The sequence below is a fragment of the Zootoca vivipara genome, chromosome 2 (genome assembly GCF_963506605.1).
Source record: "Zootoca vivipara chromosome 2, rZooViv1.1, whole genome shotgun sequence".
Taxonomy (NCBI): domain Eukaryota; kingdom Metazoa; phylum Chordata; class Lepidosauria; order Squamata; family Lacertidae; genus Zootoca; species Zootoca vivipara.
The window spans coordinates 28,385,289-28,400,850 of NC_083277.1; the positions used below are offsets into that span (position 1 = coordinate 28,385,289).

The 15,562-nt window shown below is 43.4% G+C and overlaps 1 protein-coding gene across 4 annotated transcripts in view; it reads left to right on the forward strand.

The window, feature by feature from the left end:
* MITF (melanocyte inducing transcription factor) overlaps nt 1-15,562 on the forward strand; it is a 152,634-nt gene that overhangs the window by 56,594 nt on the left and 80,478 nt on the right. The window contains exon 1 of one of the 4 annotated variants that reach the window (XM_060271338.1): nt 6,388-13,666. The exons of the other annotated variants lie outside the window; for them this stretch is intronic. Within the exon in view, the coding sequence (XP_060127321.1) occupies nt 13,584-13,666 (83 nt within the window). The 5' untranslated portion in view covers nt 6,388-13,583. Of the gene's footprint in view, nt 1-6,387; nt 13,667-15,562 lie in introns of those variants that run through there. 4 annotated transcript variants of the gene reach the window in all.

Below are 15,562 nucleotides of genomic sequence, written 5' to 3' on the forward strand. Positions count from 1 at the left end.
CCCCAAAGTTGTTGAGCTTAGAGCACCACCAAAGTTTTTGAGCTTCGCACAGATATTGAGAGAAGGAGGACCTCCCTCTGTCACCCCTGACCAATTGGCAAATCATCACAAGGGCGCCATGGCAACTATTGTCCTAGGCCTTGAACCTTTGGGGAGAACGACACAAGTCATAATGAAGAAGTTAGTAAAAACACGTAAAGAGGCTTGCACAAGCCTCTCACCTAGATTTTGGTGCACATTTCAGCCATATTCTCTGGCAATGCATGATCGGCGGTACTGTGGAATCGGCCCTACGCTTGCATGTGTTTAGGGCTCCCAACGAGGAGTACACAAATCCCGGTCAATCGGGGTTTGTATCGTCCGTCGAGGGAGTTCTATGGATGCATATTCAGACACATGTAAGGCTTCAGACAGAAGCCCTTTTCTGAAGTGTTATTTTGTGAAAGCCACAGAAGTTGCGGTTATTTAAAGTCTGGGTCAGATGAAGAAACAGTTTGTGCTCCAGAGGGGAAGTGGGGTATTTCCATGAGTTCTGCAAATATGTCAATGTGCAAGCTAATGCTTCATTCCGAAAGAGAAACTGAAGTGGGTTAAGTACCTTCCACCATTCCACCTTGGTGCATTCAATTTTATTTTTTTTCTGACAAGGAGGTCTGTCGTTAGAAGGAATATCTCCACAGTGAGATTATTGTGGACTTCCTGAGACTTCCTTTCTTCCTTTGTAGTTCATGTTTAAGGGGTGCCTCACTCTTCATTCCTCAAAAGGACTCCCACAGAAGTTTTAGAAACAAATAGCCAATGGGGGGGGGAATAAGATCACGTTAAAATGAACAATGAATTGTGATAAAATAAAGTAAATTAAAATATGAAATGAATCATTAGCATGATCATCTGCCTAAGAAATCGGGTCCTCCCTGCAAGAGAGGGCACGCGTTGCAGTGGGTCCCAGCAGACCAAGTCTAGGTGTTGGGGTGGGACAATTGGAGCAGCCACAACACCCTATTGGTGGTCCTTCTGACGGGGTGCAATTGGGCTGAGGGCTTGCCAATCAAAGACTCAGATGGACCAGTATTTAAATGCTGCACTCACTATAGAGATCCTTCTCCTCTGGTTGAGCTGCATCGGAACACCTGCCCACCGCTCCCTAATTTTAGGGCTTTCACTTGACCTTGCTATGCCATCGTGTGTCGTCCGCCATTGCAGGGGCACGGCAGGCAAAACCCACTTGGCTGATTGGCTGTTGCCACTTGGGTTTTGCCTGCCGTGTAGCAATTCGTCACAACTTGTAAAGTTGGCAGATAGGCTCTGGTTCATGCTGATAGGGGGGTATGATCCCTTACCACCCTATATATATATCTTCAGGTATTCCTCTTAAGGGAATCCAAGGACCGATGGTTGGTATTCCCCCAAGCAGGGTTGCCCTATGTGACGGATTGGGCTGGCTTGAGTAGAACTCCAGGGTGTTAAGTGTTAAACCCAGCCTCTTAGTTGATTGACGCATTCCATTCCATGAGGGGCGGGACAGCCACTGGTTTAAAGGGGATGGGTAGCCGTTAATTCTGTTGAGAGGGTTTTGGGAGCGGCAGCGTGTGGGAGGTTGTGGTGTAGGTTACTAGAGTAGAGTGTTAGAGAGGGATGCAGGAGCTGTATTAACAAGTCTGTGTTATATGAAAAGAAGATGATGAACTAAGAGTTTAAACAAATGAAACCATAAAGAAATATACATGTTCTCCAGTTAAATAAAGCTTTCATCTATGTTGTGTCAAATTGGATGTTCCTCCTTATTCCAGCAACGTATCTAAACTCAAAAGGGTGGTGACTGAAGAGGGGAGATAAAACTAAGCCTGAGGAGCAGGTGGATAGTTTGCATCTCAAAGTCACGCACAGGGGAGGCAAGTGGAGGGAAAGAGTGCCACAAAGTAGCTAAAGTGCTGAGGCAAACAGCTGCTGAGGTGAACCTGAGTTGAGAGGGAAACCTTACTGAGGGCACAAGATTGTTCCTGTAACATTTGCCTGGAGTTTTTAAGGATACTGAGCCACGTTATTTGGAAAGCTGGAACTGTACTCTATGTACTAGCAAACCCATATAAAGACAGGGAGTTTATTTGGGAGAAAGAAGGAATAGTGGGTTGTTTGAACAATAACTTAATTCCTTCTGCACACTGCTAGTAATAGAGAAGGGAGGTACGTCGCATATTTGGTGGCTCTCATTTTATTTGTAAAACCCACAAGGGATAGGGGGATTACAACAAGGCTATAGGGAAGCGTGGAGAGGTTTAGTGTTACCTCAGAAATCCCTATTAGTGCTTTTATAATTTGAGAGGTTTGGAAAAAAAAGGCGTAAGGTGGGGACAGTGTTCTGGGCACATGTGGGGGAATCGGGGCCCAGCTGGCGCGGTGGCGCGCGCCAGTCGGGTAACCCCATCCCAGGTGTGTACCTGGCTGCTGACTCAAGGTGTGCCCTGAGTCAGTGCTACCCTAGGTAGCTAGTCGAACCAGAACCTATGCAACCACTCACTTGATTTGTAATCAATAAAGTTGTGGCCTAAATTCTGCCAAAAACCAAACCAAAAATATGAGTCATGTCTGAATTTATTTCTAGGCCTGGGATAGAAGGTCTCCACACGCAAATCCAGTTTGGGCACCTGTCCTCTGTCCTCCAATGCATTGACTTATAAATCCTAAGGAAAGAGTAAGACCATGCAGGACTGGTGCTTTGCACTGCAATGACTGGGATATCTCTGAGGCCCTAGTGGCTTGGAAGGGCCCGCCCTGGAGGTGCTGCCCCAATGCCATTGGGATCCCTGGACCCATCAGAGTTGCAGTATGGCATTGCGCTTCTATTGCTGCCTCCACCACCAGACGCCTTCTCCCCACTGATGTGGTTCTATGGGGGCAGTGCTTGTTATGATGAGCTTGGCTCTGTTTGAGGCAGGCACCTGCCATGGTAGATTCCCCAGTATGCAGTGTACCAGGCACTGCATCTTAAGAAAACTAACATGGCAGTAGCCCTTCAGGGAACGGAGCCACCTACGATCTCAGCATGCATGATAAATGCCGCTGGCTACAGAGAACACTTAGAATACCGTGTACAGTTCTGGTTGCCACACCTTCGAAAAGGATATTGTGGAGTTGGAAAAGGGAAATCAAATCGGCCAAAGGGATGGAGCCAACTCCCCTTTGAGGAAAAGTTACCACATTTGGAACTTTTCAGCTTGGATAAAAGGCAAGTATGAAGCAACGCGAGAAAGGTATATATAAAATTATGCATGGTGCGAATAGGAAAAAGTCCCCCCGTCCCCGGTCTCATAACATTAGAACTTGGGGACATTCAATGAAGCTGGGATGTTGGGAGATTCAGGACAGGCGGAAGAAAAATACTTATTCACACAGTGCGTGTTCCCATGAGAGACAGCAATGGCCGCCAACTTGGATGGCTTTCAAAGAGGAATAGACAAATTCAGAGAGGGATTCTGTGGCTTCTAAACCTGGTGGCTACATTCTACCTCCGTTGTGGTTCTGAATGCTAGTTGCTGGGAAGGGCAGAACGCTATTGCATGTTTGCCATTGCCACCTGTTCGGCCACTGTAAGAACAAGGATGCTGGACTCTATGGACCATCGAACTTGATCCAGCACGCTCGTGTGTTGCTTTTATGTTCTTATAGCCAGGGAAACATGTCTGTGGGGAAGAGTGAGTGGTGACAGAAGCAAACAACTGTGCCATGTAGTGCTGTTGCCTGAAGGGGCCATTGCTGTGAGTAATGAGGTAGCAGCACTAGTATTAGGTAGGAGGCCAGGTTGGCTCCAGAAAGGGGTCCATTGGTGGCCACATGCCAACAAATGCATCCTCAAATGCTTGCGTGGTAAAGGTAAAGGGACCCCTGACCATTAGGTCCAGTTGTGACCGACTCTGGGGTTGCTGTGCTCATCTCGCATTATTGGCCGAGGGAGCCGGCGTACAGCTTCCAGGTCATGTGGCCAGCATGACAAAGCCCTTCTGGCAAACCAGAGCAGCACACAGAAACGCTGTTTACCTTCCCGCTGTAGCGGTACCTATTTATTTATCTACTTGCACTTTGACATGCTTTCGAACAGCTAGGTTGGCATAGTATGTAGCAGCAAAGTTTGTGGGTTGAACGTTGTGTGTGTGTGTGTGTGTGTGTGTGTGTGTGTGTGTGTGTGTGTGTGTGCTATGCCGAGTAACTTGTACAATGGTACCTTGGTACTCAAACACTGCAAACCCGGAAGTAAGTGTTCCGGTTTGCGAACTCTTTTCGGAAGCCGAACGTTCTCTGTTTTGAGTGCCACACTTCCGTTTTGAGTGTTACGATGAGGTCTGTCTCATTTTGCTATTTATTTTGTGGTTTTGTTTTTGCGGCTTTTTTGTTTTGTTTTTGTGACTGTGTGGAACCCAGTTCAGCTACTGATTGATTGATTGATTGATTGCAGTACATTGTTTATTGCTTTCATTTTATGGATCAATGGTCTTGTTAGATAGCAAAATTCATGTTAAATTGCTGGTTTAGGAGTTGTTTTTTTAAAAAAAGTCTGGAACAGATCAATCCATTTTGCATTACTTTCTGTGAGAAAGCGCACTTTGGTTTTGGAACGCTTTGGTTTTGGAACGGACTTCCGGAACGGATTAACTTTGAGAACCAAGGTACCACTGTAATGCATTTTCCAGCTCTCTGTCTCTTTCTCCTTAAGTGGTTGCCTAAATATGTCTTGGTACAAACAGTGGTAATGTGGCGGAAATGTTCTGTAGGCCTCATAATTTTAGTGAATAACTCTCTGTTGTAGGAAGGAGTTGAGAAAGTGAATGACCATTTAAAGCCTGTAGACTCAAGTATTGTTCACCTAATTTGAAACACATTTATGTTTTGGACTTCATGACCTTCATGGCCAGCCGCATTGCACTGTTATTGCCCTTTCAAGTCTACTTCTTTGTATTGGCTTTCTCTTCTATTTCATGGTTTCTCATGAATGGAGTTCCCCCCCACTTTATTGCTGAATCACTTCTGCCTTTTACATCCCTATGCCTTATTTCCTCTGTGCACAGAGATGGGCAAATCTGTCCATTTCAGTTTCTCTCAATCTCTCATTTTTCCAGTCTTAAATTCAGTTCTCCACACTTCCATATACTGTATCAGTTTACCTTTTTTTAAAAAAAAATCACCATAAAAATTCTTCAGCGTTTTAGTGCCAATTGCTCATAATATACACATATTTATATGCACTATTGCAGTTTGTGAGGGGCTCAGTAAGCCTCCTGTTTTTGATGCCTGACGGGGACTGCAAAAATGGGAGGTTTCTTCTTTCTATCACCTAGTGGTTGTTGTCATCAATCTGTCTCAAGAGACAATCGAGTGTGCCTCTGTAGGCCACCATGTATGATGGCAGCATGTTCACCAATTATTGTCAGATACCTGCTGTATTTATGGGGAAAAATATTTATAAACCAAACCTGAAGTTTGGGTTACCAAAAATAAAACAAAATGGTAAACTACACCAAAAAATGCAAGTTTGTACATATTGCCTCTCCAGCCCATGACAGATTTCTGATGTGAGCCATGAGCAAAATATTCCTTTTCCTCCCTTTATTTTGAGTTGCCTGTAATCTGACCGCATCCTTGCTGTTGACTTGTTCTGTTTTTAGAAGCAAACGCTTTCCACAGTGGTCCTGTACAGATAGTATGAGTAACAAAATGGGCAGATAATGAATCAGTGTTAGGCGTACTTATAGTGCAATTGCTTTTTAACTCTCCTTTTAAAATGACACAACATCAAACATTTATATTTTGCTGGAAATGCGTGCGCTTAAAAATGTGGAGCATCAGGGTTTTGGTTTTTTTCCTTGGAGCCGATAAAATTGCTTATGTTCTGGTCATTTTCCACATACAATACTGTTTTATTCATTCTTAGCTAGCTGATGCTTCCTTTGGCTAGCATCAACAGTTGATTCAAAATATTGTGTTCTGTGTTGGAACAGCCAAGTCTGTTTCAAAAAAAATAATAATCCAAAATCCTGTGAACCAAACATGCCATGCACAAAACAAAATGGTAACTTTTTGGGACATTTTATGTGCTTTTGTTCATGTAGCGTATAACTTATTTGCTTTTGCACACTTTGTGAAGTATGTAGGATTTAAGGATTCTCATAATTTGGAAGGTATGTGTTGGCGGGAAGAGGCAGTTCTGTGAAATCGATGGATAGAAGAACACCAGGGGTTTGGAAGTAGATCAGCTAGTCCTACGGAACACAGAAGTTCTGAAACAGGATGATCTACACCAGGCATAGGCAGACTCGGCCCTCCAGATGTTTTGGGACTACAACTCCCACCATCCCTGTTAGCTAGGGATGATGGGAGTTGTAGTCTCAAAACATCTGGAGGGCCTAGTTTACCTATGCCTGGTCTAGACACTGTAGCCTCAAAGTGTGGAGCTTTTGTGCATGCAGGTTGTCCTGTTCATTTAATCATCACTTTTTTTCTTACAGCACCAAAGCTGCAATTAATTTCAGTATTGTGGTCTGCACAATGTATGTAGAGGTGAATGGGGGCCCCCTTTGTGGGCGGTGAAGCACTAAGTGTATATTGGGGAGCCTGCAGCTCTTTCTGGGTTGAGGAAATTGCCACATGCTTCAAATGACCAACCATGGCAATTAATTTTGAGAAGCCAGCTCTTGGTTTTAAGCGGAGAGTTGAGATTCTTCATGGTCAGTCATGCTAAAGGAGGCGAAGGGGATTTTTAAAGGCCTGAAAACTCTGTTGGTCTGAAGGAGTCGAGTTGCTTAAGAGATAATATACAGTAAGAGTGATTTCCTACCACCACCACCTCAGGAATTGCAAAAGAGAAGGGACTTTTTGCTCCTAGTAATGCTCCTTTTTCAATAGGTTCTCCTAGCTGGGAGGTGAATAGAGGAATGCAAGTCCCCATCTACAATGTACTCTTGCTCTGCTATGGAAAGGGAGATGGGCAGGAGTGCCAACTTGGCCCAGCCCATTCATGGAGAATTTTGGGGGTGTTTGGGCACCCAGGGTCCCAGGGAGCTGGCACCTATGGAGATGAGCATGTTGAAGCTGCTGTCTGTGGCACAGCGGGTGTGTGTGTGTGGGGGGGGGCATTTTCATTGAAAAAAGCGCCCACCTTCCAAAACAATCTGCACCAGACAGTTTGATCTGATATGCATTCTCCTCCAGCAAACAAAAAAAACCAAAAAGAATATTTAAAATGGTACTTAAAATACAAAAATCCAATAAAATAGTAATGCCCAATTATTTTCTTATTAAATATATTTCATATTCCCCCAATATCATTTTATGCCTCCTTCCTTCCTTTTGAAAAAAAAATCTTCTGCCCCTTCGACACCACCAGCTGTTACACAAATTGTTACTCAGGTCTACAATGGCCACGGATTTAAGATCTCCCACCCTCAACTCCAAGCGGTTGCACTGTACAGTGGTGCCTTGCTAGACGAATTTAATTCGTTCCACGGGTCTTTTCTTATAACGAAAAATTCGTCTAGCGAATCCCATAGGAATGCATTGAATTTTTTTTGAATTTTTTTTTGCCCATAGGAACGCATTAATTGAATTTCAATGCATTCCTATGGGAAACCGCAATTCGCTAGACAAATTTTTCATAAAACGAATTCGTCTAGCGAGGCAACCTCCACTCGAAAAATCCTTTCGTTAAGCGGAAATTTCGTTAAGCGAGGCACCACTGTATTTTTATTTTGGTTCTGATGTTCCCATTTGTTTTTGTGTGTCATCCCCTTGCCCCGCTGTGCAGACTGCATGTGAATTGATTTTAATTGTGTATTTGCTTCAATTACAATAATTGCAATTGATCCAAGTGACCGTTTGACAGATTATTGGATTCATTCGTATTCTTTTTTCCCTTTTTAAAAATGAACGTAAAACGAGTCTGATAAGATATTTTCAGAACTTAATGCATTTGGGTCATGGTGAATTCACAGAATTTGGGTTTCTGAAGATTTGAAGGTGACCTGGAAACTACAATTAATCCAGAATGCGGCAGCTAGACTGGTGCCTGGGAGCAGCCGCCGAGACAACATAACACCGGTCTTGAAAGATCTACATTGGCTCCCAGTACAATTGGCTCTGAGCACAATTCAAAGTGTTGGTGCTGACCTTTAAAGCCCTAAACAGCCTCTGTCCAGTATACTTGAAGGAGCGTCTCCACCCCCATCGTTCTGCCCGGACACTGAGGTCCAGTACTGAGGGCGTTCTGGCGGTTCCCTCGCTACAAGAAGCCAAGTTATCTCCTGCTTGGACTACTGCAAGCCAAGTTATCTCCCACTTGGACTACTGCAATGCGCTCTATGTGGGGCTACCTTTGAAGGTGACCCGGAAACTACAACTAATCCAGAATGCGGCTGCTAGACTGGTGACTGGGAGCGGCCGCCGAGACCACATAACACCGGTCTTGAAAGATCTACATTGGCTCCCAGTACAATTGGCTCTGAGCACAATTCAAAGTGTTGGTGCTGACCTTTAAAGCCCTAAACAGCCTCTGTCCAGTATACTTGAAGGAGTGTCTCCACTCCCATCGTTCTGCCCGGACACTGAGTTCCAGTATCGAGGGCCTTCTGGCGGTTCCCTCGTTGCGAGAAGCCAAGTTGCAGGGAACCAGGCAGAGGGCCTTCTCGGTGGTGGCACCCGCCCTGTGGAACGCCCTCCCATCAGATGTCAAAGAAAAAAACAGCTACCAGATTTTTAGAAGACATCTGAAGGCAGCCCTGTTTAGGGAAGCTTTTAATGTCTGAAGGATTTCTGTATTTTAATATTTTGTTGGAAGCTGCCCAGAGTGGCAGTATTACACCCACTTACTTGGCAGCAAGGTTAATTGAAATGGAATAATTGCTTCTGACTGGAAAGAAGATGGCACCCTGATGCATGGAGTCTTTTGAGATAATGTATGTGAAAGGCAACAGTTCAGAGGTAGAGCACATGCTCGGCATGTAGAAGCACCCCCAGTTTCAATTCCTGGCACCCCCAGGGAGAGCTAGAAAAACAATACCGAAACCTTGAAGAGCTCCTGCCAGCCATTGTAGACAGCACTGAGCTAGGTGGTTTGACTCAATATACTGCTGCATCTTATATTTCTAGCTCCTGCTATTGCTCTTGTTGTAAGCTGGAAACTTAATTTTTGTATACTGTAAACCTGTCTTATGTGGGGTGAGACTGCAGAATCAGTTTTGTGCTCATGACCACCGATGTTTCATATTAGGTCTGTGTAACCTTCATAGGAATCTTAAAGCTGTGCTACAGGGGCCTAAATAGATTTAATGGTCATTCCCTGTTTTCGGTGAGGGGCGGGGTGGAACCCTGGAAACTATAAGTGAGGCAAAAGATTGCTAACGGAAGTTGGAGCATCCTCACCAAGCTAGGATGTAAAAGGACTGATTTGGGGGAAGCCCCACTTTTCATTGCCATATTTGGAACAAAATGCTATACTGTAGTTTTGAATTTTCACTTAAAGCGCTGTAACTTAAAGCTGCCGCTTACCCTACCCTTCATAACACAGGAGGAATGTTCAAATAGGCTGCCATGTTAACCTATTTCAGTCATGTCATCATCCCTGGTGTTTTGTTGCTGTTTTAAGTCTGAAAGCACCATACACGTCTAGCTTTTCCTATTTATGTCTCTTTCTTAGGACAGGGTTCTAAACCAGTTCACAACGATACAGCACTTCCCAAGTAAATTAGCTATCCCCCCCCCCCTCTCTCTATATTTGGTTAAAGAGTCAGCTTTGTCACTTTTAAGGACTGCGGCAGTTCTGTTGTGTGGTGATGGTTCTGGCATTTGCGGATGTTTACCTATATTGGAGGCTAGTAAGTTCTCTCCCTGGCTTGGAAGTATGAAACCCGTATGAATGATATACTTGAGCCATGCTTAGAGTTTTTGTTTTCTTTTTTCTTTCCCTAAAAATTATAAAAACAAAACAAAACATGGTAGTAGCATTTATTGGAGCCATGTTCTGGAAGCCTTGGCCCTTAATCTTAATATGGGTGTTGGGTGTGCACAATGTATCTGGTCAGAGGATCTCTCAGTATTCTCAAAATAAACTCAATTCATTCATATATATATTCTCATACACACACACACACACACACAGAGAGAGAGAGAGAGAGAGAGAGAGAGAGGGAGAGGGAGAGAGAGAGAGAGAGAGAGGTAGAACAATCATTTCTGCATAAGCTTAGAATGTGCATGACGAATGTGAATCCTGATATAAACCGATCTGCACCTTCCAGACTAATGCAGACCAGAGCTTTGTGGTGTGAATGCTCTGACATGGCTCAATGTGCATTTAGAAACGCATGTGTTGAGATTTGACATGCATCTTTAAATTCATAATGATATATTTGTGCAGATTGACTATATATACACACATATACAGTACATGTAGAAAAAGGGTTTGGGTGGACTTAACAGTGAAGACATGTGAAAGTGATACATAGATGGGAGATAGGCTGGTTCATCCATGCCTACTTTAGAAGCTATTACTGTACCTGGTTACAATGAATGCTTTCCTTTTTATAATTAAATGCCGTATGCAAAAAGGAGAGGTTTTTAATGGATTGGATTGTGCTACATGTTATATGTAAACACAACTAATAGTTGCTTAATGGCTACTTTACTGTTGGAAAAGCCTCTGTGTAAGGAAGTGGCTGGGAACTGAGAACAGGTGAGTCCATTTCTCCACCCACTTCTCTTCTTCCAACTACCCCATTCTAAAGCTGTTTCCCTTGTACAGTACATCTTTGCATCTAATGTGTAGTTTAATGGGAAATTAATCATGAACACCTGAAACTAAATGAAGCCAATAGTATACCATTGCCCTTGGTGATCAGCCAACTTTTTGAGTGTGCTTGGGGTGGAGGGAAATGCATTTTCGTAGAATCATGGAATTACATAGTTGATAGGGCATCCAGTAAAAACCCCTGCAAGGCAGGAATCTCAGCTAAAGCATCCATGACAGATGGCCACCCAACCTCTGCTGAAGAACTTCCAATGAAAGAAAGTCCACCATTTCCCGAGGGAATCCATTCCACTGTCAAATAGCTCTTACTGTCAGAAAGGTTCACCTGATGTTTAGTCTGAATCTCCTTTCTTGTTACTTGAAGCCATTGGTTCAATTCCTACCCTCCAGTGATCCCCTCCTGTTTGGGAGATAACCCCACCCCACCCCACCCCACCCCACCCCAGTGTTTCATAAGCTTGGTAAGAATGATCGTGATCTTTAAAATCACCTATGGCAAGGTAGCCAAAGCGGTTTCCTCCAGATGTGATTGGATTACAATTGCCCCTCCCCATTGGGCCTATGGAAGTTGAAGTACGTACAACAACAGCAGGCTACTCACTGACCTAGGGAAATCAATAGTCAGGTTGGTGGGGGGGGGAGTTTTTAAAATTGGAAATGTTCATCTTCCAAAAACCCATTCTATTTCTTCATCTGAAGCAGCCATGCCTGTTTTTGTGTTTTTGGTATGGCAAACCAGGGCTTCAGTATGGCCTCATTACAGGTTCCCTCTCAAAGAGGCGAGCTCTCTAGAGCAGAGCTGAGGTAGCATACTGGGCAAGCATTTAAACTTTAGACTTATAAGCCACATTGCTGCAAATTATCGTAACCGGACAATCAGAGTGCATTTTCTGAAAAGTCAGTCGCGGTGCATGAATCACACTCTGCTTTTGTGTGAAGAGAGCTTTGCTCATGGTTTTCCAGTATCTCTCATCCTTACATTCTCATTTCATCCATCACTTTGAACATACACAATGCTATAACGTTTAGAGAGCCGTTCCTTTTCTGCATTTCCTCCTCCATTCTTCCTATAACAAATCAGGAAGCAGAGCCACTTTTGTTAAAAGCACATCCCTCTTCTTCAGTTAGGTTGTGGTCAAAATCAGGGGTGGGAACAGTTTGTGCATATAGGTGGCATGTTTCCTTTAAAACATTATTGTGATAAATCCCCAAGCTCTGATTCATTTTTTGCTTTTCCAGCATTGGGGGACTTTAAAGTGCAATTTGTGGTCACTGAGTGTGGATGCATGGCAAGCAGCAGAAATTATTTCAAAATTCTGCTAAAAACGTGGGTGAGTTTGCAACCTGAAGCAAGAATAAAAAACCAATCCACAAAAGTTAAAGCTGTGAATCAAACAGGAAATATTAAGCCTGTGTTTCTCTACAGATATTAGTGATACTGTACTTTTATGAGTTATGTGTGGTTATATGTGTTGGCATCCATCTGACTCAGGAGACAGTGGAGGAGTGCGCCATTGGTAGTGAAGTCAAACTGTTGGAAGGTTGCAGCACCTGCTGTGGCGATATGGGAGAGACATGTTTTGTTGCAGCTGGAGCAGATAAACGTCCAGTGATGATCTGCTTCTTTTCAAACACTTCCAGGATGCAAGCCAAGCAGTATGGTATATGCAAGCACTGCTGTCTTATAGAGGGCTTAATTTTGGGGGTGGGGATGGGGAGGAAAATTGTATTAAGTAAGATTGGAGGAAAGTAGTTAGGCCCTTTTACAGGAAGACATTTGCATTGCATTACCTCTGCTTTTAAAATGGTAAAAAGTGTATGTTGAATTAGTTTTATTTTAAATCGTACTTGCACACCTGATATTTTGCATTACAGAAAGATGCACCAAAGCTGAAATGGCATTTTAAAAAATTCTTCTTCTTCTTTGGCGATCACTTGTAGCCGAGTAAGATTGTCTTTCATGAACACGATTTTAACAATGGGTCCGTAAGTGACCGTGGAGGCCAATTCTGGATCCACACGTCCTTCCACAGTGGGGACATTGGTTTCCAGGCGGGAGTTGATCACGGTGTGGATTTGCCAAGCGTGCCTTCCTCTTAGCACATTTCTTCCTTGCATCCTGAGATCGAGTTTCTTCAAAGCCCGGTGTGGTTTACTATTTTGTTAATATGGGTTTCCGAGTCTTTCTTTGTCCAAGGATCAAATAGATAAGGCTTTGTGCTTTTGAAAAGAATATTTTGAGGTCTAATGCATACCTTCCAACATGTCTCCCACGAAAATAGGGACGTCCCATTCCACAATGATAATTTTACTATTTATACCCCACACATCTTACTGGGTTGCCCCAGCCACTCTGGACAGTTCCCAACACATATAAAAGCATAATAAAACATTAAACACTAAAAAAACAAAAAACCTTCCCTATAAAGGATTGCCTTCAGACGGCTCAGGGATTGAATAACTCCACACCCTCCAGCATTTCTCCAACGAAAATAGGGGCATCTTAAGGAAAAGGGACATTCTGGGATCAAATCAGAAACCGGGACGGCTTCTTTAAATCAGGGACATCCCTGGAAAATAGGGACATTCGGAGGGTCTGCCAATTGTAAGAATGAAGGACAATTACTACCGGTAGCACTGAGTTTTCTGAGTTTTGTTGTTGTAAAGCAGCATGCATTAGTCATCTATTTTCGTTTTGCAGAAGTTCTCTCTTATAGTGGCAGAGGTTAAGGGGTGGGCAGTAGGAGAGAGAGAGCAGTTAGTAGAAGCTAGTGCTTAGTGAGACTTTACAGTGCAGATGCTGGAATTGGGCCATTGGAAACAGAACCACAGGGTCAGAGTGAAGCCTTGCTTGCTGGGTCCAAAGAATGGCTTCTCAGGGTAAGTTAGGAAAGAGTTGTATGCTGAGTTTGAAATTATTGCAGCAATCCTTAAAGCAGGCCTTTCCTTTATATCCCAGCATGCTGTATTTTGTGTTGTGTTTGTGCTTTCCTGTGCACAGGAGGGTTGTTGTTGTTTTTTTAAAAAAAAGACCTGACAGCTGGTTAATGACAATGTTTGTGATGGGAAATCTGTGCTACTTACAGGTCTATGAAATAAGTAATGTCCACCAGATTCTATGAAGCTATCATCTGAAAGACTCTAGAGATGATGGACCTTTTTTCAAGCCTAATTGCTAGAGTACCTCATGTACTGCAATTTCCTTCCAAAAAAATCACCTCTTGGGGAGGCAGTCTTTGTGGAGATGCAACTGAATGGGGAAGGATTCACACCTCTCTCCCCATATGCTGAGATTTCCATTGTCTGAGATCACCTTCTTTTAGAAATTAGGTATAGGGGGAAACTTCCAGTGCTGTAGATGTTTCGGGGGGGGGGGGGTGTGTGTGTGAGAGAGAGAGAGAGAGAGAGAGAGAGAGAATGAATGGTTGTGTTTTTGTATGAATGTGTGTGTGTGTGTGTGTGTGTGTGTGAGAGAGAGAGAGAGAGAGAGAGAGAGAATGAATGAATGAATGAATGGTTGTGTTTTTGTATGAATGTGTATGTGTGTGTGTGTGTGTGTGTGTGTGTGTGAGAGAGAGAGAGAGAGAGAGAGAGAGAGAGAGAGAGAGAGAGAGAGAATGAATGAATGGTTGTGTTTTTGTATGAAGTGTGTGTGTGTGTGTGTGAGAGAGAGAGAGAGAGAGAATGAATGAATGAATGGTTGTGTTTTTGTATGAATGTGTGTGTGTGTGTGTGAGAGAGAGAGAGAGAGAGAGAGAGGGAGAGGGAGGGAGGGAGGGAGGGAGGGAGAGAGAGAGAGAGAGAGAGAGAGAGAGAGAGAGAGAGAGAGAGAGAGAGAGAGAGAGAGAGAGAATGTGACACCACCTGTATTTTGCATTGCCCCAACCCTGAAATGTTAGCTCAGGGCCCACTGTGCTTTGTAAGAAAACAACAATAATTCTCATCCCTGACAAATAGGTAGAAAGTTTCACCACCACACAGGAAAAAGTATTTCTGGAAACATGCTGTTTAGAAACAAAAGTTTGTATGTATGCATTTCCCCTTGTATGTATGAAAAAATACTGATGTGTGGGTTTGGTTTATTCCCTTTAGTAGTTAAAAAGAATACTGTATCTTGCCATTACGATCAACCCAAACTGAAGGGAAAAATAAGATGCCACCTGAGGCATAAATGGCCTTGGTTGCTAGAATGCTAGTTACCACCTGTGGCTGGTGGACGAACCATGCCCTTTCCTGGGTAGGGAGAGTTTGTCCACAGTGATCCATGCACTGGCAACATCTCATATGGATTACTTTGAGATTTTTTTCTAATGCAAGAGGCTAAGAGACATGATTACATAAGTAAATAGAATGATATAACTGGCTATGTTTCACCTGCAGAATGGAAAATGGTAAGAGGAGGTCTGCTACATATAAGGGAGCAAAAATAAAATAAAATCTCTGTTGCGCCCAAGGACAGGACTACAGCTAAGGGACTTAAATCACAGAAAGGTAGATTTTGGTGGGATAGTAGCAGAAATGTCTTCATTTCCCCATATTTCTGCAAAAGAGGCATGGCACAGGCTGAACAAACTAACCTCAACCCTTTTCTAGAAACAGGAGTCGGTGCTGTAGAATTTTTTAATTTGCTTGTTTTCCTCTAAGGAACATGTTTTAATTTTCATAAAGCTGACTCGGTCAAAGTTAACTTTGGCAACAGTACATGTTTGAACAGGATGTGGAACAGGGACTGAGGAATCTCAAAGAAAGATTCCTAAACATCTGAATGTTAATTCA